General features: G+C 42.4%; 2 protein-coding genes across 3 annotated transcripts; both read right to left on the bottom strand.

Annotated features, from left to right (window-relative positions):
- Positions 1–2,395: 2,395 nt before the first annotated feature.
- On the bottom strand, positions 2,396–7,022 carry rnf5 (ring finger protein 5). The gene is made up of 6 exons (XM_061255524.1): positions 6,735–7,022; positions 4,219–4,237; positions 3,986–4,098; positions 3,671–3,725; positions 2,982–3,096; positions 2,396–2,691 (listed from the first exon to the last, which is right to left on the bottom strand). The coding sequence occupies exons 1-6, from the start codon at positions 6,941–6,943 to the stop codon at positions 2,573–2,575; spliced, it is 630 nt and encodes a 209-aa protein (XP_061111508.1). The 5' UTR covers positions 6,944–7,022; the 3' UTR covers positions 2,396–2,572.
- A 3,963-nt stretch (positions 7,023–10,985) lies between these two features.
- LOC133136474 (class I histocompatibility antigen, F10 alpha chain-like) lies at positions 10,986–23,456 on the bottom strand. Of its 2 annotated transcripts, none has more exons than XM_061253984.1 (11): positions 23,259–23,456; positions 17,627–17,905; positions 16,325–16,618; positions 15,759–16,070; positions 15,154–15,279; positions 14,719–14,751; positions 14,571–14,603; positions 13,718–13,762; positions 13,570–13,602; positions 12,271–12,307; positions 10,986–12,140 (listed from the first exon to the last, which is right to left on the bottom strand). In XM_061253984.1, the coding sequence occupies exons 1-10, from the start codon at positions 23,302–23,304 to the stop codon at positions 12,294–12,296; spliced, it is 1,215 nt and encodes a 404-aa protein (XP_061109968.1). In that variant the 5' UTR covers positions 23,305–23,456; the 3' UTR covers positions 10,986–12,140; positions 12,271–12,293. The 2 variants fall into 2 exon arrangements, with proteins under 2 accessions (XP_061109968.1, XP_061109969.1); XM_061253985.1 differs by lacking the exon at positions 23,259–23,456 and adding an exon at positions 19,821–19,973.
- Between the last annotated feature and the right edge of the window lie 1,875 nt (positions 23,457–25,331).

Here is a 25,331-nt window from a genome sequence, read left to right on the forward strand (position 1 = left end):
TTCCAGTGTGTGGATGATTTATCTGATCAGGATCTGTTCCAGTGTGTGGATGATTTGTTATCTGATCAGGATCTGTTCCAGTGTGTGGGATGATTTATCTGATCAGGATCTGTTCCAGTGTGTGGATGATTTATCTGATCAGGATCTGTTCCAGTGTGTGGATGATTTATCTGATCAGGCTCTGTTCCAGTGTGTGGATGATTTGTTATCTGATCAGGCTCTGTGAGCCTAAATTGCTAAATGAGTTACGATGAGAAACGACAGGTCACATGATTCCGATGAGAGCATGTTTGTTTGCACTCTACCTCCAGTGTGCTAGCACAAATCCACGTTCTGAATTCAGCAGCAAAAGGGAGTGTGCTTTTTTATCATATTTAACAAATGATAATGATAAGCTGAATTAGATTCAAAAAATAAAATCTCAAACGTGCTGATGCAGAACAGAAAGAGAGGAATCTTTTCTTAAAACACAGATACAGAAAAAAAACAGCGTACTCTGATTGTATTAAACATTCATTTTATTTGCAGGAAAATGCATTGTTCCACCTGTTGTTTTTTAATTTATTTCACCATTTCTCTATTCTGTTGTGAATAGTATTGAAAATGTACTTTAGTTTTTAGTGTCACAAAAGATTGGAAATAGAAATCAGATTTGATTAGACAGATTTGCAAAATCTGAAAAAAAAAAAAAATAATGAAAAAAAAAAAAGTTAAATGAAGGTGGGGGTAGGACCCCAATACCTGTAAATAACCATGACAACCCACTGACACAACCCACCTGTCCAAAAGACCCCCTCCCGCTCACCGTTCTATTTATTAATACCTTGTGGAGTCGACATACACGTGCGTGCGCGCGCGCCCGGGCCAGGTTAGCCAAGCAGAACGTATGGAAAGGCATTCCCTCCATTGGCTCAAGTCAAAATAATCAGCACAGCTCCTCCACATACATGCTGGCCTCTCACTGGCTACAGCACACAGGGGTGCTGGTACGGACCAATCGGAGCCCAGCATGCGCTATGTGGGAGGGAATGGGGGGGGGGGGTCAAGCCCTTAGTGACATAAAAGCCTGGCAGTCTGCTCCTTGCGCGACGGTGTACAAAGCAATCCAAGCGCTTATTTCTCTCTCCTTCTTCCTTCCTTTCCTTGCCCTCCACCTGTCAGGGAGGTCGGGACGGATGGTGAGGAAACGTGAATTAGCCGGTCGGGGTCGGGGCGGAGAACACGCAGAAAGGAGGCGAGGAATAAGCGACTGGATTGCAAGAAGCACGCGGGTGTTACACGGCTCCTCTTTCACACAGCTATTCATCCAAAGAAAGAAAGAAAAACACATAAAAATCACCATTTACAATATATATGTACATATATACACACGCACACTAACCTTTTTTTTTTTTTTTTTTTTTTTTTTAGAAATCAGAATCAGAATACTTATTAGTAATATGACAATTGTTGTGATCACATCAAGTTTGATGTCAGTAATATATATATATTATATATATTTTTTTAAAGAAGCTTTCTATTCACAACCAGACCTGATATTTCAAAACTGATACTGACGGTGGTGTTTCGTTTGCTTGCGCGGAACAGTGCCATGATATGCTCTCCCGCAGGTCGCCCCTACACGGCGAATAGGTAAATGCTCAAACGTTCTTCTGCTTGCTGCATTTCAGCCAGGGTTCACCATGTAATTTCCTGGTTTAAAGTTTATGTGGGAGTGAGAACAAAAAGCTTTTCTTTGGCCTCAGACATTAAAACTTGTCACCAGCAACAGGGTAAAAGAGGAGGGTGTGTGTGTGTGTGTGTGTGTGTGGTGGTGGTGGGGGGGGGGGGGGTCATTTTGTCATGATTTACACTGCTATTTCTCCATTTCCCCCCCCCCCCCCCCCACCCACCCGACTCAATGAGAAATTTTGGTTAAACAATCAGTTCCCTCCTGTTTTCCTTAAGACCGTGAGAGAAACTGTCCTTTGTCATTCCACCAATACAATGATCTGCCTGGAAGTCCCAGAGGGGGAGTACAGTGGTCTGATTGGCTGTCCCAGAGGGAGTACCGTGCTCTGATTGGCTGTCCCAGAGGGAGAGGGAGTGCAGTACTCGGGGAAGTGTCATCAGACACATATTACCCACAATGCAGCAGACCTCCCCCACAAGCAGCCAGCAGACTTGTGCAGTGCTGTACCTCCCGACGCCACCCCCCCACCACAGTGACACAGCTGTAACACAGTCCTGTTAGTTTAACACTGTCACAAAACTCAATACTGACACCCTCAGGACAGAACAAACCGCACCCCTCCCCCAACATTGGTCAGTCACCCAACCCCCTGACCTCCCAAACCCCCACCCCACCCCACCCCACACCCCACCCCACCCTGTCCACCTGAGATCTGACCAATCTCTGATCCCCACCCCAATATGACTGCAAGTCCCCACCTCCCCCCGTGTTTCTGTACCGTAATCTGCGATGGTGCCTCCAGGTCAGTTGTTCAGTCACAGTGTGTGTGTGCGTGTGCGTGTGCGTGTGCGTGTGCGTGTGCGTGTGCGTGCGTCATCCCCCACCACACCCGCCTCTCTCTCACACGCTCAACAACCAGAAGAAGAAAAAGATGGCCACAAACAGGAAGAGGGAGTCCTGCCAGTTGTTGCCGTTGTTGGGGTTACCGTTACCCTGGTGATCAGCAGCGTAGTTAGGATCTGCGGGGAAACAAAATGTAATTTGTGAGTCTCTCTGTGTGTGTGCGTGTGTGTGTGTGTGTGTGTGTAAGTGTGTACTCGAGTGTGTGCGTGTGTGTGTGTGTGTGTCTAAGTGTGTACTCGAGTGTGTGTGTGACAGATAAAACCTGTGCTTAAAAGTGAGAAGCCGGAGTGAGTCCCAGCAAACACAAAATATCCTCATGACGGCAGTGAAACGTCTCGTCAGTGTTACAGCGTTGCCGCAGCGTTGCAGGAGCGTTGTGAGGCGGTTTCGAGCGATGCACACGTGCCTGCTGCCCTGTGGAAGGGGTCATTGGTGTTGAAGACTGTGGTGAAGAAGCCGAACGGAAAAGCGCCGATCCCGAAGGACATGTGAAACCCGGTGTCCCCGAACCCCTGGAAAGTCTGGGGACACACACGGACGTCCGGATCGTTTACACACAAGTATACACATGTGTTTACACACAAGTATAAGCACAAGTTTACACACAAAAGTATATACACACAAGTATACGCACAGGTTTACGCACACAAGTATACACATGCGTTTACACACAAGTATACGCACAAGTTTACACACACACGTATACACATGTGTTTACACACAAGTATACGCACAGGTGTACGCACTGCGGTTTCGTACGCAAGCGCGTAGCTCCGTGAGGCCCAGTTTACAGTCCTACGACAGAGCATCGCTGTGGCTGACGTCGCGCAGCGGATGTAGCTGCTCGTGGCGTTCCGGTTCATCGCGGTCTACGCTGGGGCAACAACGTCCAGGAACGTTCTGCGAATTTCAGCCGAGCGTCGCTCCGTTGCCGGACTGTAACCTGGGCCTTTGAGGCGGGACGTTCCCACAACGCCTTTAACGCGTAGCAGCGCAGCATGCGCTGGGTGCACAGTGAGCCATGGGACAGTGCAGGGCGTGGAATGGGCGTGGCAGACGGACGGACGGACGGACAGGTGGGCGGAGTCTACTCACCCCTCTGCCCTCAGGTTCTGTCCTTTGTCCTTGAGGTCGGGGCGGAGTCTTTAACCTGCAGCAGGACAGCAGAACTGGCCAATCAGAACTCCTCTGCAACACACTCGACAGATAACCTGCCCCACACCCCAGTCAAGTACGCACATGGAATCCCTCAGGTCTTAAGACAAACTGCCACTCTCTCACTCTCTCACTCTCACTCTCACTCTCACTCTCACACTCACACTCACACTCACACTCTCACTCTCACTCTCACTCTCACTCTCACTCTCACACTCACACTCACACTCACACTCACACTCACACTCACACTACCTGGGGTCCTCTTGGCTGGAGCTCCCTCGACCATACAGAGGAATGACTTTCTCTCTGCTGATTCCTGCTTTACATACCGGACACTGCTGCCTGGTGGGCCGGGTCTCCAACCACTGTAAGGGTTAACATAGCCGTTACTAATGGTAGCTATGGTTTAACACAAATACAATAAAACACATATTACATTAGCAGGGAAAATCTAAATGAGGAATAAAAACAAATAATATACTTACTTGATGGAGACAGGGCCAACTATGCAGAAAGGAGGACAAAAATAAATGTTAGCATTGTGCCATAGTCACAGTTTTGATGTCTAAGCCAAGTTAAATCAAGTGCCCCTTTGACCAATTACGAGGAAGCACTTCTCTCAGTTTTTCTTTAATAAATCCATTTATAAATTAAAGCTGGCTATCAATAAACACGCGTTCTCCCTGTCCGTCACATTATAAATAACCAGAATAACGCAATAAAGTGAAGACATCTGTATGTATGTATGTACACTGCTCAAAGAAATTAAGGGAACCCTTAAGGGACACGTCAGATCTTGATGAACGATTTATTCATTGAAGATTCGTTGAAAAGAGAAATGTCCAAAGCTACTTATACACGTTTTCTCGTTACACCAAGCTTATGTGTATCCAGCCAAATCAAACCCATTCCATTCGTTACGTTATTTAACTAAGTGGTTAGTAACTAGTTTGCTAAAGAGAGTAGCTAGCTAGCTAGATGCAGACATCAGTTTTAAGTTAGCGAGCTAGCCAATATTCAACTGTTGCAGCTGTGCAATTCAAACAGAAGAGAGGAAGAGGTAAGAGAAGAGGAGATGAAGAAGACAGCAGCTGGATCAAAATTTCAGCAAGACTGCAGGTACAAATACATACATAACTTTAAGAACATCACAAGAAAAGGTTTCATGCAGGCAGCATAATAAAACTAATATGCCTTCACAATGATCTGTTATTAATGTTCACTTTTATGGCCAACGTTGTTTAAATGCTGCAAAAAAGGTCAAATTTTTTGACCAAATGTATTTTCCTGAGTCACGTAGAGGATATAAGGCTTCACTTCAAATGTCATTGTTAAATTGTGATCTTACACCCAGAAATCAGTAAACTTAATGAAGTTGAACTAACTCATGCAAGGGCGCCATCCCACAGGCGTTTTAGCCGCTGTTGTCAGCTCCTTTGACCCTAATCTCGCACTGACGCTAGAACAGGCACACATAATTAATACCTTGCATGTATACAGTGCTTTTCTCATACTCAAAGCGCTTTACAGTGATGAGGGGGAAACTCGCCTCAATCACCACCAATGTGTAGCACCCTTCTTGGGTGATGCAACGGCAGCCATTTTGTGCCAGAATGCTCACCACACATTATAGCTGAGGTGGAGAGGGAGAGAGAACAATTATTAAGCCAATTAAATCAGAGGGTGATTAGGTGCCAGGTTGAAAGAGACAGGTATGGAATTTAGCCAGGACACCGGGGAACCCCCTACTCTTTGCGATGAGCGCCATGGGATCTTTAATGGCCACGGTCAGTCAGGACTTTGGTTTAAAGTCTGGCTGAAAGACCAGCAAAAATACTAGGGCATAGGATTTCCTGGGGTGATCAGGCCCAATGTGAGATCTTGTCATAGGCACAAAATGCCCGGTGACATCCCTGCACATAATCCCAGACACACACACACACACACACACACACACACACACGCACACAGGGCACAGGGCTGACGCTGGTTAGGTACAGGTGAAAGCTAGTGCAGCCACATGATACAGCCCGTCATGATTTGATAACACTGATACTACTTAAAGACACACGGTCACACCACCACTAATCTGATATAAGAATGCACTTAACTGCTCTAACCGTACGAGAGTACGAAGCTGAGGTACACGTCTGTTAATGATCAATTTGACCTTGCACACCCGTAGGCTACGTTACCACATACCACTAAGTTAGCCAACTAGCGCATGTTGTACGGACCAAATGACAGAGAAAGTTCAATGTATTTTAAGTTTTACATATGTCTAAATATCAGTCTATTTCGATTAAGCAGATTAAAATGCGACTAAGAACACACGCAGCACAGTTACAGTCGCCTTAAAGAAGTTCGGTCTGGTCTCGCATAGTTTAGCAGCTTCAGGATTAATGTGAACTTGGACACATAAGGTGATCGAATCTGCTAAGCTACCTGGCTCTAAACAGCTTCAGTTATATTTGAGGTTACCGAGACTGTCTTAGATACTCAATTAGCTGGCTGAGTATGTATCTAGCAAGCGAATACGACTGGAATGGTTTTTTTGGGGTTTTTTTACACAACAGCTATAGCGTTAGCCAAGTTACACAAGCAGTCGACGCTCTACCCTAGCTAGCTAGCAAACTGTTCCACGGGTAGGTAGCTGCATGTCATCCGTATTGCATGTTTTGTTTAACGTTAGCCATCTCGTCAACAAGTTGAGCTGATTACTGTTGTCACCACAGCGCAACAGTACCTGGACGCTTGCTTACGTTACAATCCAGACGAGCCAACTAACTTACTGTACAATTGGTGGTAGCTAGCTTGTAAATTAATAGCTAGTCTAGCTCGCCAACTACACGGACAGGTTAACTTAATAGTACCAGTAATGGGTTTTGGTGACATATCTAGTTCAGCTCCGAGAACACTGCCAGCATGCGAGTTTTTCCACAATGCAGACCACCAAGCTAAGCTAGCTAGCTAATCGTCTTAAGTGGTGGTTGGCACTTACCAGAACAGGTGTCCGCACAAACTGATGACAGCGTCCCTGGCTGTGTCCAGGCATATGTTACACTCAAACGTAGCCCGATCGTGTTCCCGTTCCCTCTCGCCGCCACTACCTCCGGCACCGCCCCGGTCGTTTCTGTTCTCGCCAGCCGGGAAGCCACCTCTGCTGGCAGGGTCGCCGTCACTCGAGGATCGGGGATCCGCGGCCGCCATGTTTGTTTACGGAAAAAAGTGAAAACTCACAGCTAGACGGTGACCGCCCCTCTGACTAAAGCGATTCTCTACCTGTCCTTCGCGGCTTCCGTTTCCGCTCACCAAAGGGGAAGGTTGCCAAATGCAACAAAGCGTTTCTTGACCGACGACTGACCAATAATAATCGACCAGCTGAACAATAGAATAATTCAACAGTTCTCGACATACTGCAGTAAAGTAAGAATGCAATTCACACGACAGTCTGGGAAATTGTTAGAAACACCATTAGGCAGTTAGAATTCAACATAAGTCAATAATGTGCAAAACCATTAAGTTCATAACTGCATATGTAGATCTGGCTGAGAACATACAAGTAAATTCTATTGTGATGTTTTAAGAATGATATGGCCGAGGAGTTGATGTTTACAGCGAAAACACTAGCTCCAAGCAGCGGTGGCAAATCATCCAAAATAAATTGCCCGACTGGCTGAATTGAAACATTGATTTAAACTAAATTACAGCTTTTTACAATCACTTTGACACTAATTTCAGAACCTTGAGGTAATTTTTCAAAACTGTTGACACAAAAAACGGATAATCAAATCTAAACACTTTTTTCAATTGCTTGGATGCAATATACATAAACCAAAAACCAAATTACTTGTTCACAATGACTCAACTTAACTTTAAAGTATTAGCATTTTAAAATGAAATACACACGTTACATTTGGAAATACTGTCTTTTCATTCATTAAAATGCATCTAACTACCAATCTACTGAATGATAAGTAACCGTAACATTACTCCTAAAGCATAGTTTTATGGAAACAGATCACTTGTAACAGCATTCCATGTTTAGATCATGAATGATTTAGGATAAAGTCTGTTGACACCAATTACTTTGGAACAGGACCAATTTTACCACATTATCATTGAATGTAATATTGCATCTCCTTTCTTTTGTCAAAGGGGATTTCAACCTTTGTTGACAAGCACGTTTGAGCTGGTGGTCAAATGACTGACGATTGATTTTACAGTGTTAAAAGCAGGAGTAAGGATGCGTATCCACTTGCACTAACATGGAGCAGTCAGCGGATCCATGTTAGAACAGAGATCAAGCAGTGAGAGGAGGAGGAAGAGGAGGAGGTCAGTGGAATGGCAGACAACAAGTACTTCTTCAGAGAGGTGGCCTTGTTTCTCATCTTAGACGTGGGGGGGTCGTCCTGGTTTCACTGCATTCAAAATGTTGACAAAACCACCAAACCACTGTCAATCATGGAACAATGATCTAAAAAACAACCAGTAGCATGACAGTCGATGAACTATTTTCTGTTAGTGATTTTCAAATTGGACTGAAGAAATGTATCGTTTTTGGTGGTTCAGCATGATTTTTTGCAAAAGCAATGAAAAAAATCATTCAGTTTGGTCCACATAGTGCTCTTGTGCTGTGAAAAGTTCTAGAAAAGTTCTTAAAAGTATTTAAACTGTGAAACAAACCCACAGTATGTTATAATTATATATATTTTTTACAGTATTCTGATTTTTTCAATTATTCCACTCTCTTCTACTGTTTACACCTTTCCCTTTATTTAGAACCACAAAAAGACCATATCGAAACAAGTATTTTTTCATGCTATAGTTACCTATTGTAAAAACAACTAAACAGTGAATCTATAGGTATCTTTTTTGTGGGCGATCTAAACAAATGTTCCTGTAGTATTTCATGACAAATTAAGAATTTGAACCAATGAGTTTGGAAGTGTAAGATTTCTTCAAAGATATGAATGCACAATGCATGTTTTGAACAGGCAAACTGTCACGGCGGGGAGGACAGGGGTGTGGAAAATGACAGGTTTACTAGCAGATGGAGGGGCAGACAGAGCGTAGTAACAAACAGGCAAAAAGGTCAAACCAGGGGGGTCAGTCCACAGGCAAAAGTACAAAGGTAAATCCAATCAGAATATTCCAAAAAGCAGGCAGGGGTCAAACACAGGAAATCCAAAAAAAACAAGGAACTCAGGAACAAGGGCTCAGGAACAAGGGGGCTAGAACTAGGGGAAGGAATAAAGAGCTTGGGAACAACAACAGGACAAGACGAACTAGAAATCAGTGAATTTAATGAAGTTGAACTAACTCATGCAAGGGCGCCATCCCACGGGCGTTTTAGCCGCTGTCGTCAGCTCCTTTGACCCTAATCTTGCACTGATGCTAGAACAGGCACACATAATTAATACCTTGCATGTATACAGCGCTTTTCTCATACTCAAAGCGCTTTACAGTGATGAGGGGGAAACTTGCCTCAATCACCACCAAAGTGTAGCACCCTTCTTAGGTGATGCAACGGCAGCCATTTTGCGCCAGAATGCTCACCACACATTCAAAAAATGACAAAAGAGAACTCCCTCGGTTGTTATGGATGGGAAATGTAAATTTTTATTTAAAAAATAATTCATATTCTTTGCGATTGACCACTGATTTACAGTAATGTACATAGAAACATGACAGTGCCATTGATTTTACCTTTAACCATATACAAATTTTGCATTGAATATATCTTCCACAAGATGGCAGAAAAAAACTTGATTTTAAACTGGATGCTGATCTCAGATTATTTTTACACAGTTGTGCTGGATCATGAAAACATCAGGTCAATTGGAGCATGCCTAGCTGGAGTTCTGCTGGAGTTCTGCACCACAGAACTTCATTACAACTGGAACACACAATCCTTATTTCACAGATTCCCGTTGTGATGTTGTTCTGTGCTATATAGATTTAAATCCAAGCTTTAAAAGTATGCTGCAATTGACTGATCAGGTATTTCTCAAAGGGGCAAAAAGCTTGTTGTTGTGAGAACATACGTGTGCGCATACACACAGACACAAAGTTAGAGGTTAACTGTTAATATGATTTAACAGAGGAAGTATACATTTACAATATGGCAGACTATACTGCATATACACTCACCAAGCACTTTATTAGGTATTTATTACTTACTTTTTAGTCTTCTACTGCTGTAGCCTATCCACTTAAGAGTTATGATGCGTTGTGTGTTCAGAGATGCTCTTCTGCATACGACTGTTGTAATGTGTGGTTATTTGCGTTACGGCCACCTTCCTGTCAGCTTTGACCAGTCTGGCCCTTCTCCTCTGATGTCTGTCATTAACAAGGCGTTTCTGTCTGCAGAGCTGCTGCTCACTAATATATATATATATAATTTTTTTTTATATATATTTGCAAACTCTAGAGCAGGGGTATCAAACTCCAGTCCAAACTTGACACCCCTGTTCTGGAGACTGGAGTGCGTGAAAATCCCAGAGATCAGTTTTTTCCCCATTCTGATGGTTGATGTGAACATTAACTGAAGCTCCTGACCCATATCTGCGTGATTGTATAAATTGCACTGCTGCCACACAATTGGCTGATTAGATAATCGCATGAATAAGTAGGTGTAATAAAGTAAAAGTGCTCAGTGAATGTATATAGATTTGCTGAAATGATAGAATGTAAAAATGGATTTTCATGTGCATGCTTCTGTATTATTTTTTTTCTATTCACCCAACATTGGAACAAGAACCATCATGGTTAAGCATTCACAAAAAAAGCCCAGAACTAGAGAACAAAAAAACAGCATAGATTTTAGTACACAAAGCAATCTAGCATGTGAATACTGGGTTAATAAAGATTTTTGAAGGCCGATGTATCCCATGTGTAAAAAGCCGTGGCATCTCATGTGTATGCTGGCTTTTACTCCAGCCTTAAGGCTGTAGGGCTGTAAATGTGTTATTTGTGTGTAAAAATAACGGTTATTTCTGTGCTTTAATGCAGCTAAATGCCTTAAATGCATACGTCTGAATGAGTAATTTAGGAAGTTGGGAAACTGACTTGAAGCGAAGTACAACTACAATTCCTGTCACACCAATTTCCCGTAACTGTATTCGTCCAACACTGGGGTGAATTACTTTGTGGACTGCTAATTGGCAAAATATTTATTGAATTGAATATTTATTAAAATATTGTTGGCCACATCTGGGCCACAACAAAAAATAACAACCTGAGAAAATAGTACAATGAGCCACACAGACTTTATTTATTCATACCATTTCAGTATATTAAATCACAGACACCACATAGGCCAATAGAAAAGTATTAAATGGAACATACAAGGATTTCCGATAAGAAAAAATAGCCTAACATTATTAGCATATTCAGAAGAACTGCACTCAAATGTTTTTAATATTCAGTTTTTGATTAATTTGATTAATTTGTGAAATGCAACCAATACAACCAGTATAACAACCTGTATAACAGTATACAACCAATTAGTGGGGAACAAACAGAGCTACCTCCAGATCAGACAGAACTCAACTTGCTTGTTTATAGCCAGAAATCCAAAAATGTATATACATTGAGTGCAGTTATTTTCAGAGTATATACATCTACGTTAAGTAACGTATGCAAGATTTCCATACCTCTGCTTTTAGCCCATCCATCATTATCCTAACCCGCTTATCCTGAACAGAGGGTTGCAGGGGGGCTGGAGCCTATCCCAGCATACATTGGGCGAAAGCGAAAGGTAGGAATACACCCTGGACTGGTTTGCCTGTCCATCGCAGGGCACACACACCATTCACTCACATGGATTGAGACGACAATCCATTCAATTTCTTTGAAACCTTATGTACATGCAAATTCATTTGAACTTTCATAATTAAATCACAAACTTTTTACTGAAGGAAACGCGTCGCAGTGGAGAAGCGAGTTCCTGCTCATTTTAGGATTGATTATATATACTACAGCGCAATCTGAGGCTCCCTGGGCACTCACTCAAGGCTAGACTCAAGGGTTACACTTCTTAATCACTCATTTAAGTGATATCATTATCTCTTAATCCTAGCTATGAATATTTTGGAAAATAGATAATAATAATAATAATAATAATAATTATTATTATTATTATTATTATTATTGAAAAAATGATTATTCTTATTAATAAATCATATACTGTTGAGATCAGGGCTCCACACAGAACCTCTCTCACTGTACATCATGTCAAGAAACACTTTCATTTCACTCTGATTTCTTGAGGATCAAATCTTTGCTGTGTAATTCTGCAACTCAATTCAATTCAAAATTTCAATTTTCTTGCAAAAATGCTGATCAAAGGAGTTTGTCATGGGAACATGGCTGGATGAGGTTTGGGTTGAGTCTTTCATGGGACCTGCAGAGGGAGAGGGAGAGGGAGAGGGAGAGGGAGAGAGAGATATGAAACTTAAGACAAACAATAATTTAGTGAATGACTGAATGTTATAAAGGTAAAGATATGCTACTGCAATGTACTGGAGACTCACCAGACTAAACTAATCACACTGCATCATTGGCCTCCGGCTGTAAAGAGAATAGCAGGTCATGGGTGTGCATTTCTTGTTCTTTTCTTGCTTAGCAGCCACTCTTATTGATAACAAACTACACATGCTTACTTAAAGCATAAAACATTGCTCACTGACTTGACTCACTCTCTGCTAGTGTTTATAGTCCTTAAATTCGGGTTTCAAATTATGCAGTTGACAGGTCGACACTCTGTACCAAAACATTGTATAACTGTACCATAAGTCAAGCTCATTGGTTGAAAATTGGTTCTAATTGCCACAGCCAATGGCATTTCAACGACAGCTCGTTTACAGAGAAGGGGGAGGAATAAACAGTGTTGTGGTTTGAGGGTGTTTGTTGCTGCAATTCCTCCATTGACCGTTAGAAGTCCAAACGTCCTGTGTAAACGTCCATTTACACAGGACTGTACTGCAGCAAGTACAAGTAATGGCAGTGTCCTACTTAGGATCTGAACCTGGACCTTCTGCATTGCAAGCCCAACAAAGACAACTGTAACTGTAATGTTTTGGTAAATCGTAAATGCATTGCATTTATATTGCGCTTTTATCCAAAGTACTTTACAATTAATGCCGCTCATTCACACACACACCAACGGCGATAGGCTGACATTCAAGTCCCCGACCAGTTCGTTGGGAGCAAACTGGGGGTTTGGCTTCTTGCTCAGGGACACTTTGATATGCCCAGATCAAACCAGCAATCCTCAGACTGCCAGATGACCGCTCATTACATTGGCATTTGGCAGACGCTCTTATCCAGAGCGACGTACAGTTTATTAGACTAAGCAGGAGACAATCCTCCCCTGGAGCAATGCAGGGTTAAGGGCCTTGCTCAACGGCTGTGCAGATCTTATTGTGGCTACACCGGGATTAGAACCACCGACCTTGCGTGTCCCAGTCATTTACCTTAACCACTATGCTACAGGCCGGCCCATACCCCCTAAGCTAATTGTTGATGTTGTAACACTGCCACAACATTGTGAGAATATTGTGATGCTTATACAGATGAAACGGTGGAAATTGTGAGTTTTTCTAATGCACATGCGTCATACATTTCAAACCACTGCAGTTAAACACTGGATGATCCTGCTGACCGAAACCCCTCCCTCCCTCGTTGGATTCCTGCTGTTCTGGCAACCCATGGCTAAAGGCAGAGTTCCGTTCACAAAGCACTGCTCCTTGTGCCACGGCTGAACTGACTGACCACTAAAGCAAGGCAGGAGAGAGCACGTGGACCAATGTACAATTTCAGTGGGTCCTTACCTTCTCCCGCTAAGGGTTGGTTCTCCGGGAGCCCTAAAAGAATGGAGGAAGGAGCTTATCAGACTTAATTCCTGAATGCACATAAAATCTGATTAAATCCCTTCTTCCCAGTTTTTAATGCTCAAAAGTCAGAAAGGCTGAACAGTACCAGAATCATTAGAGCCAAGTGATCCATTTGGCGTCGGTGTTGGTTCTGTGAAAAGAAACAAAAGAACAGACTCCATGAAGAATGACCCTCTCCATGAAGGCTTTGAAATACATTTGGTTTTCATGTTTATTCTAGTTCTTCAATACCCTTCCTTAAAAACATGCCTTCTTGTGCATGCATAAATGCAGTCATTTTTCGCTTCTCTGAGCTCCAGTATTTCTCTTAACATAAGGGACATGAAATTAAAATGACATAAAACCGTGTTTCTCAACTGCAGTCCTCGGGGCCCACATGCCAGAAGGATTTTGTTGTAACCCGGAACTCACACACCTGATTTAATGACTGAATGAATCAAAGCACCAAAAACGGCCTTGATTAGTTCCTGGTTACAACAAAAACCTTCGGGCAAGTAGGTCCTGAGGACTGCAGTTGGGAAACTTAAATAAAATGTGTTTTTTTAAAATATCTTCACAGCAACATGTTTTTGTCATCCAAGACACATATTCTGTAGTATGTTTTTGTTTTTGGGTCTCAGGAGGTCAGAACCTCACACCAGTCCGCAGACTCAAAGGTACACTGGGAAAAATGGAATTCCAGATGTTTATATGAATGAAACGGTGGAAATTTTGAGTTTTTCTAATGCACATGCACCATACATTTCAAACCACTGCAGTTAAACACTGGATGATCCTGCTGACCGAAACCCCTCCCTCCCTCGTTGGATTCCTGCTGTTCTGGCAACCCATGGCTAAAGGCAGAGTTCCGTTCCTTGTGCCACGGCTGAACTGACTGACCACTAAAGCAAGGCAGGAGAGAGCGCGTGGACCAATGTACAATTTCAGTGGGTCCTTACCTTCTCCCGCTAAGGGTTGGTTCTCCAGGGGCCCTAAAAGAATGGAGAAAGGAGCTTATCAGACTCAATTCCTCAACGCACATAAAATCTGATTAAATCCCTTCTTCCCAGTTTTTAATGCTCAAAAGTCAGAAAGGCTGAACAGTACCAGAACCCACAGAGATTCCTTCCAGTGGTATTGCTGTGAAAAGAAACAGAAGAACAGACTCCATGAAGAATGACCCTCTCCCTGAAGGCTTTGAAATACATTTGGTTTTCATGTTTATTCTAGTTCTTCAATACCCTTCCTTAAAAACATGCCTTCTTGTGCATGCATAAATGCAGTCATTTTTCGCTTCCCTGAGCTCCAGTATTTCTCTTAACATAAGGGACATTAAATTAAAATGACATAAGACCGTGTTTCTCAACTGCAGTCCTCAGGACCCACATGCCAGAAGGATTTTGTTGTAACAATGAACCTGAATTTTTGGTAGTTAAAAGGTACTTTGATGCCTTTGTAACTTAAAACAAACGTAACTGAGAACATGCTTAAATAATAATGGCAAAAAAAACAAAAAAACATGAGATCGTCCCGATGTCCCACCTTGTCTCCGCTTGAACAGCTTATACAGGACAACAGCCCCCACCCCCACCAGCACAGCAAGGCCAACAAGAACGCCAGCAATGATACCACCAGTGGACCCAGGGCTGCAGTTACAACACTTTCCGTCTGCAACACAGAAACAGGCAGTTTTGGCTGTTCAGCTAGAAACCGACATCCATCACTAATTGCAACCACTTTTCTTTTTTCCTTGACTAAACTATACAGCAATTACTAAAGACCATAAGATGTAGCCAGTTCTCCTCAATTGGGCTGCTTAGGAGAGTGATACAAATCATTTTATTGGCTTTTTACCCCGTTTACAAAAGTTTCTTAATCCGTGTCGAGAAAAACAATTGAAAACAGATCCAGGCTAATGGTCAGTTTAAAGGGTGGTTTTCCCACGCTGTCTTGTTTTAGTTCAACAACCGCCACTGGAAAAAGTGGACTGGTACTTTGCAGATACAGATACAGAGGAAGGCAAAATGGCTTGCATGTTTTTATTTTATTTTAACTGAAATAGCGGGCCATTGATCCACTCCATTTTAGGATGCAGGAGCTGTAGGAGTAGGCGTTACGGGAAACAAGTTTGTAAAACCAGGCATTACCCCAGACTTGATGGATTGGCTCTGACAGGCTCCTGTGCTGGACCTTGCAGCTGTACTTGGCTGGGTCTGATGCCACGATCTCCAGAGTCTTCCTCAGCTGGAACGTCTCTGAAAGCCATTTGCCCGGTCTGTCTCCATTGGGCCTGACTCCTGAAGAGACGACCCCGTCGTTTTCTTTCAGCTCGACGTCATTCCTGAGGATGGTCACCTCCACGTCCTTGGGGTAAAATCCGGTGGCCAAGCACACCAGAGTGCGGTGGTCAGATTTGGAAGATTTCTTCCCGAAAACGTATACCTTAGGTTTCAGTGAATCTGGAGGTGGAGAGGGGAACAGAATTAGCTCGCAGAAGAGACAGCGATGAGATGGTATGAGCTACACATCATCACAATCACCCTGCACCCCTGCCTATTCCATTCAGTTTTATTCGTATTGCCCTATTCACAGAGGACTGTCAACAACAAAAAAAACACTTTACAGAGAGCAGAAGGATACTGAGGCACAAACCAGGCCTGAACACGCAAGCGAGTTGAAAACAACCAATACGAGTGGGCCTTAGGCTACTTACAGCCATGCTCTTTGTCCTGTTTTTCTTGGTACCCCGTAAACTTCTGCAGCCAGTCCACACAATCTGTCTCCAGGTAGCCCTTGGTGTACTGGCTGAGGATACCCACGTTGTCCCATTTCTTCTTGGTGGGTTCAGCTTGGGCTTCAGTGGCCACCCACACCGCGTCCTTATTGTCGAAGGAGAGGAAGTCCTTGCCATCGTAGCCATACTGGTCAAAACCCTTAAGGAACTTCATCGTTCCGTCAGCCCTCTTCGTCGCCTCACAACCATGCATCCACTGGAGAGTATGGAGATCTAGGATGGAGAGGAAATCATTCACACACACACACATTATATATATATATATATATATATATATTAATTAAAAAGGCAAGGTGTGTCCAAACTTTTGACTGGTGCTGTATATATGCATGTGCATATAACATATATGCACACACACATATATACACACGGCAGCCTGGAGAAGCTTCAGCTTCTTGTGTTTTTATTAAGTGTGCCATCGCTACAACATTCTTGACTAAAGCCATGGAATGGAGCCCTCAAAACATGGGTAGTCTGTGCAAGCTAATATTTGGGCTTGACAAAACTTAAATTCGGGTTAAACTTGAAGGAGCCTCCATTATTTTATTGTAGAAGAATGACAGTGGTAGATTCAGTACATCACTCAACTCAAGCTTTAGATAAGCTCCACTGTACACTCACTGAGCACTTCATTAGGTATTTATTAGACTTATTTTTACTCAAGACTTCTGCTGCTGTAGCCCATCCCCTTAAGAGGTTTGATGCATTCAGAGATGCTCTTCTGCATACGACTGTTGTAATGCATGGTTATTTGCTTTACTGTCACCTTCCTATCAGCTTTGACCAGTCTAGCCCTTATCCATTGACCTCTCTCATGAACGTGTTTTTGCCCACAGGACGGCTGCTCACTGAATGTTTTTTTGCACGATTCACGTAAAACTCTAGAGACTGTTGTGCGTGAAAATCAAGGGATCAGCAGTTCCTGAGAGCAGTTTCAAAACTGTCTGGCACCAACAAACTTTCCACGTTCAAAGTCACTTAGTTCATAGTTCTTTTCCATTCTGACATCTGGTCTGAAAAACAGATGAACCTCTTGACCATGTCTGCATGTTTTTTTATGCATTTAGTCGCCGTCATACGATTGGCTGGTGTACAGGTCTACCTAATAAAGTGCTCAGTGAATTTATATCTGTTCATTGTTTGCTTCTGTTTTTACCCTTTGTTTCTGATTTCTGACATAGAATTCCCAATTGTATAGAGTGCATGATGCCTCCGTCTCACCTGACTTGTTTTGACGCATTCGCTCAATCAGGATATTGACGTTGACGTTGAACCACTGTTCCTTGCTTCTGCGGGAATGGGTGCCTTTCTCCCAATAGTCTTTGCCATTGTTGTCTTCCATCCATTCCTGCAAAGGGATCTTCACCTGGTCCTTGCTGTTGTAGATGTCAATTGGCCTGTCGTCCAGGATGCCCATGGCGGTGAACTGGTACATCCCTGGTTGGCTGGCGGGCTTTGAAAAGGCCGTGTAAATGTAATGGAGTCGATGCACCTCTGAGGCTTGAGGGACAAACAAAGGCATTGACCGCCATTAGCCAACAGAGACAGCCCTGTGATTCTTGACTATACTTAAACAGACAAATCTGCAGTATACCCTGTCCCTAACACTGAGAGACTAGACTAGCTTTATTCCTTTCTTTAAAAAAATAAATAATGAATAAATAAAAAAGGCTTTTTAGTTCCCAGAATACAAACAATATTTTAATATATGTTCCTGTGCTGTACATTTTTGTAAGCTTTAATAATTTCATATAATTTATTCCTTGTAATAATCATTATTTGAGAGTCTCAAGGATGAATGCTGGAAAGCTCGTATTATTTATATAAATGGTAAATGGTGGGCATTTATGTCGCGCCTTTATCCAAAGCGCTGTACAATTGATGCTTCTCATTCACCCATTCATACACACACTCACACACCAACTGCGATTGGCTGCCATGCAAGGCACCGACCAGCTCGTTAGGAGCATTTGAGGGTTAGGTGTCTTGCTCAGGGACACTTCGACACAGCCCCGGTGGGGGATCGAACCGGCAACTCTCCCACTGCCAGAGAACTGCTCTTACCACCTGAGCCAATGTCGCCCCCATACGTTTTAGATTTTTCTTGTAAATAATTAAAAGAATCAGGATATGTGTTCAATGTTAAGAATGCTCCAAGACAATTTTAGAACCAAATGAATCAAATGCGTTCTATCGCTGCCTATGGGATACAGAAGAAAATGTATCTCAACGTTAAACCGTAAGGAGATTTAAGCAGGACATTCTCCGAATGTTCCTGAGGCACTGGCGATTCCTTGTCGGGAAGTGCGACCTCACCATCACACATTCACCTCGTCATTTTGGGCAGGGGTGGGCAAGGAGGGTCGTATCCGTTTCTGGATTACAGACCAACATCTGCTCCGAATTATTTAATTAGGCCCGATGGTTAACCCAATCTGTCATTTATAGCCACATTCCGTGATATGAGCAGCAGCCGTTTCGTAGCATTTTCTTGTGGTCTAATTTATGAGAGAATCGGTCATAGTGCATAAGGCTAATTAGCCGATTGAGCCAGGGTAACTGGCAGCAGCAGAATCCTGCATACACACCAGCCTTGCTGGACGGCAGTTTCCCGTCCCTGGTTTAGGGCATTGCGGTTGTATTGCCGAATACGTTGGATGGTGACGCGCATTCCTGAAATCCCGCCATTCTGCCTATTTTTTATTTGCCTTTCTCCTTTTCTTGCTCCGAGCCCCGCCCATCGGGAGAGGCGGGGAAAAGATGCAAGAAAACTAAGTAAAAATTATTCTAATTCAGTGTCCTTCAAATGTCAGCTCGTAGCCACGTCGGTTACAGACTTGGCAGATGCCTGGCAGATTAGGGGCGGTGGACCCCACAGATCAATGATTTATATGTCGCGCTTTAGGAAATAATACCTCCGCAAAGCCCAGCTCTAGTGCCGTTTCCGCCCATCCTTAAAACTCAATGTGATCTTGACGTGGGGTGTAATATTAAGTAGCACCAGCAGGAGGTGCAAACCCATGTTTACTCCGCACCGTGTCTTTGTATGGACATCTGCGTGCTGCGCGCACGAGCTCAACCCCAGTGAATGAGAGTTCTACACTGAGCAATTGGCTGAGCAATTGGCTCCTGTGGTGTGTTCTAAAGCAAGTTTAAATAAAAAATAAAAAATAAAACAAACAACAACAGTGACCTATCCAAATCAATACCTTCCGTTATATTTCCGGCATATTAAATACAGTGAACATAGAGTAGACTGTATTTAATATGCCTTAAAGTAGAACAGAATTTCTACTTCTTGAGCATTATAAAACATCATAAGTGAGAGATTTTTCAAAAATTATATAATAAAAGCTTCTTCTAAGGTCGAAAATGTAAAACACCGTTCTGTTTCACTTTCATTCTTGAAACTTACCACTGTGAACAGCGCCAAAGAAGCAGAAAAGCAACATCATTTTTCACTCCAATTTCTCACTCGATTAAAAAAAAAAGAAATAGGTATTAAGGAGTCCGAACGAACTCCAACGCAGGCAAATAGGATCAGACGGATCTAAACACGCAACACTTTCTCTCTCCAGTCCCCAAGTAATGGGGTGAGCTACCTTTCCTGTGCGCTTTCCGTACCGGCCGTACCGCCCTGGTCCTTATCGTTGTTGTGCGGGTAGTAATTGAAATTGTACTTCCCTCTAGGGTCTTTCAGCGCACTTATCCCTGCTTATGGGTATGCACTTTGTTCTACGTCGCTCTGGATAAGAGCGTCTGCCAAATGCCAATAATGTAATGTAATGTAATAACAGTTAACCAATCAAACGCAGTTGTTAATACACGCGACACTTGTTGCCAGGCGTAAATCCCAGGCAGAGGTTTCGAACATGTAGTTGTTGAGGTTATATACAAGGAAGTAGATTTGTTCTTATACATGCTTTTGAGTTGTAACATATTGATAGCATATATAGTACAACAGACCTATACACTTTATAAGAACATACTAAAGTCGGCAGAATAGAATGTTTAAACAAACGGTCCTACTGTTTTTATAGGAAAAATGTTCAAAAAAAAGCTTCAAAGCGGCAGTGCGTCGTTTGTTTTTTTTGTTTTGTTTTTTTCACGATTGAAAAGAGGCCGTGGTAGAGCGAATGGCCAACGAATTATTTCTGTACGAACGAAATAGGCTACGAACATTAACCCAACGTACCTTTCATTGAAATCAATAAAAAAAGAAACCTGGTTTATTATGTTGCACATTTCAATCGGCTAATAGCAATGGGAATTTACATAAAACACTTGTTTCTGCAATGTTACATATACACGGAAAGAACACAAGACGCAAAAAACATTTAAGCCAAGTTGCATGAACAATGGAACCATGTAAACCGCACGCACAAAGCGAATATAGCTATACTTTCCCTGCTGGCTATAACAACCAGTCTTTGGAGTAGGAACTTCCCTCCAGGAGGAGGCTCTTAAGTGCTCAAATGCACCAAGACCCAGCAGAGGCTGTGGCCCTTCCCTGCTTACCCAGAAAACCCGCTTCATTTGTCTTTCCCACTGTCTTTCTTTGCGTTTTTTTTTTCCATCTCTTTCACACACTTATTTGGTATATTCCCTTTATCTATAAACTTTCCCTTTAAACATTTTTCTTCGTTTTGTCTTGAGCGTAATTATTCCCTTCTACTCTTCCATCACTCCCCATTTATTTTTTAAAACTGGAATGTCACCCTCTCTGTCTCTCTCTCTCCCTCATCCTCCTTTCTTTCCAACCTGCCCATTAACAATACCTGTCCCTTGCCATGTTATTTTGACCCCACTGATTCATGTATTTAACCCTTTGAATGTCAAGTTTTCTGGAACGGCTACACTGAGTTATGGGCTCCTCTGGTGTGTTCAAAAACAGGGGCCGCATCGATAACAGTGGGTTTATAAAATGGGAGAAAATTAACAACATGCCACGGCTATAACTCCTAATACTTGCGTTTACCCTTGGCACAGGATTTAAATGTTCTGAATAGTTTGGAGGTGAGCACAAATGGACACACCCAACAATATTGTTTTCATTACATTACATTAATGGAATTTGGTAGACGCTCTTATCTGGAGTGACATACAGTTGATCAGACTAAGCAGGAGACAATCCCCCCCCTGGAGCAATGCAGGGTTAAGGGCCTTGTTCAAGGGCCCAACGGCTGTGCGGATCTTATTGTGGCCACACCAGGAATCAAACCGGTAACCTGTCCCAGTCATGTACCTCAACCACTATACTACAGGCAGCCCCAATTATCAGGAACACCTGTACATCTACTTATTTGTGTGATTATCTAATCTGTCAATCGTGTGGCAGCAGTGCAATATGAATGCGACACTAATTTGGGACATCAACATCTCAAAAGTGTGGAAGGGGTTAATATTCACATCAACCCTCAGACTGGGGAAAAAATGTGAACTCAGTGATTTTAACCATGGTATTATGGTTGGTGCCAGACAGGCTGGTTTGAGTATTTCTGTAACTGCTGATATCCTAGGATTTTCACACACAACAGTCTCTAGATTTTACTCAAAATGGTGCGAAAAACTAAAAACATCCAGTGAACGGCAGTTCTGCAGACGGAAACGCCTTTTTGCCGCGAGAGGTCAATGGAGAAGGGCCAGACTGGTCGAAGCTGACAGTAGCGCACATAACCACGCATTACAACAGTGGTAGGCAAAAGCCTCTAAGTTGATAGGCTACAGCAGCAGAATACTTAATAAGTCTAAAAATTAAGTACATAAATACATAATAAAGTGCTCACTGAGGGTAAGTGGAGTAGCATAGGCTCCGACGCCATTCATTTGCCGTGTGAGTAGCCTAACTACGTTCACAGTCGTTTCTCACAACATGACACACAAGCTTCACTCCGCAACGAACAGCAAATGAACTATGGACTCAGCAACGCGTTTTATTATTACATATCTCAAAGACTTAAGACCATGAAACTTTACTGCGGCATTTTATGTCTTTATGTCTGTAAATCTGAATGGTTTCAAAGTACGCTGCAGTTTGGAAAGTCCGTCACGCTTGCCTTTACCGTCAAATCATGAATGTCAATAAAAGAGGGTAGCAAGTGGCAAATGTTTCGTGCTGACCGCACTTGACTATATTTATCTGCGAACTTACATTACATTACATTACATTACATTACATACAATTACATTACAGTAATTTGACCCATTTGATATATAGACCGACAAAACATAAAATTCTAACTTTTAAAAGTCAGCACTACCGATGCTGTGGTTCATGATGTTTATCGTTCTTGTTAGTTATTCAGTTTAAACGTATTGACCAGGAAGCGCTCCTTATGTAAAACTTCCTCTGAGATTTCAAGGGCTATCGCAACCAAGGGCTATCGATTCACACTACGGAATTAATTGTTCCACAAAGGTGCTTTTTTTGTCTTTATGAATACTGTGTTTCAACAATTAACTAGTGCCATTTATTTTTTAAATGTCATACCATACATTTTATACCTTTAGGTTTTTGGTATGCTACAGCCGACATAAAAAAATAACATGGACATGTTAATCCTTGTCATTAATTCCAAGGAATGTTAATGTTCACAAAAGCCACTGCAAAACTATAGATAGCCTACGCTAATGCTCGATCATTGTTTTAAGTCTGCCCTGTCGGGGCTTTGTGCCGTTCTAATCGCTACTGTCCAACATAGAATAGACTGCATTATATGCTTTAAAGTAGAACATAATTTCTTCTTCAACATTATGATAAAACATTTCGATTTCGATTTTTTTCCATATAAAAGCTTATTTTAAGGTCGAAATGTAAACATCGTTCGGTTTCACTTTCGTTCTTGAAACTTACCACTGTGAACAGCGCCAAAAAAGCAGAAAAGGAAAAAGAAAATCATTTTTCACTCCAACTTCTCACTCGATAAAAAATAATAATAAAAAAAATAGGCTAGTTGCGAATCGACAACTTAGCAAACGAATTCAAACGCAGCCAAGTACGACGGCCAAACACGCGACACCTTCTTTCCGTCTCCAAGCGCGAGTAACGTGATGTTACCTTTTCCGTACTTTTTAGTACTCTTTACGTAGCATAACGTAGCCGAATAACCAATCAAACGCAGTTGTATACACGCGACACTCGTTGCCAGGCATAAGTCCCCGGGAGAGGTTTTGAACATGTTGTTGTTGAGGTTATATATGAGGAAGTAGATTTGTTTTTTAATAAATACAGACTATATATGTTACTACAGACCTATATACTTTATATGAACACATTAAAGTCGGCAGAGTAGAATGTTTAAACAAACGGTCTTGCTGTTTTTATTGGACAAACGTCATTCAAATCGACAGCTTCGAAGTGGCAATATGTGTTTTTTTTTTGTTTTTTTTGCTTTTTGTCGAGATTGAAAAGAGAGCGAAAGGGCACCGAATCATTTCTGGACGAGCGAAATACATACATTTACCCATCCATCCATCCATTATCTTAACCCGCTTATCCTGAACATGGTCGCAGGGGGGCTGGAGCCTATCCCAGCATACATTGGGCGAAAGGCAGGAATACAGCCTGGACAGGTCGCCAGTCCATCGCAGGGCACACACACCATTCACTCACACACTCATACCTATGGGCAATTTAGACTCTCCAATCAGCCTAACCTGCATGTCTTTGGACTGTGGGAGGAAACCGGAGTACCCGGAGGAAACCCACGCAGACACGGGGAGAACATGCAAGCTCCGCACAGAGAGGCCCCAGCCGACGGGGATTTGAACCCAGGACCCCCTTGCTGTGAGGCGGCAGTGCTACCCACTGCACCATCCGTGCCGCCCATAAATTGAAATCAATAAACAAGAAACATTAACCCAACGTACCTTTTATTGAAATCAATAAAAAGGTTTATTATGTTTCACATTTCAGTAGGCTAATAGCCTACGCTAACTCAGCGAAACCCCGCTAATACACTGGCACATCAAGAGTCACCTTGTTTGATGACGCTGTACATCAAACAATGGGAATTTTTATTATTCAGTTGTCTCTGCGATGTTACATATACACGGAAAGAACACAGACAGGCAAGAACTTTTAAACCATTAAATCAAGTAGCATGAACAATGCAACCATCTAAACCGCACGCACAAAGTGAATATAGCTATACTTTCCCTGCTGGCTATAACAACAGTCTTTGGAGTAGGAACTTCCCTCCAGGAGGACTACATTGATGTGCTGGGTTTTGTGCGATTTAGGTATTGGAAATAAAGTTTATTTGGTATATTTCCTTTATAAGCTTTCCATTTAAGCATTTTTCTTCTTTTTGTCTTGAGCGTAATTATTCCCTTCTATCTAACTCCCCATTTCTTTTTAAATACTGGAATTCTCTCTCTCTCTCTCTCTCTCTCTCTCTCTCTCTCTCTCTCTCTCTCTCTCTCTCTCTCTCTCATCCTTTGTTTCCAACCTGCCAATTACTGTCCCTTGCCCTTATATTTTGAGCCCACTGATTTATGTATTTAACCCTTTGACAGTCAGGTTTTCTAAATCTGTCTTGTGTAAAGCATTTTTTAATTGCTTTCAATTATTCACTGACAAAAAATGTTTCATTGGATAAAACTAATATTTTTAGATTACTTAGTTGCATCTCTATTTTTAATGTTTTCTCAAATAAAACATAGTATGTTAATTTGTTTTTGTTAACCTAAATATGTTTTTAGGTTTATCCAACTGAAACTTTTTATCTTTTTTTTTTAAATTGTTGATTGTTGCAACAGCATTAGCCTGTCCAGTTTAGGACATTCTAATCACCTTTATTTTTCATCTTACACCTTAAATAGGCGTCCTGTTCACACTCCTGCCCCACCACGACCCCCCTCACCCCGACTCCCACCACCCCTCGCCCTGACTCCCACCCCCCCTCGCCCTGACTCCCACCACCCC

The sequence above is a fragment of the Conger conger genome, chromosome 9 (genome assembly GCF_963514075.1).
Source record: "Conger conger chromosome 9, fConCon1.1, whole genome shotgun sequence".
Lineage (NCBI taxonomy): Eukaryota > Metazoa > Chordata > Actinopteri > Anguilliformes > Congridae > Conger > Conger conger.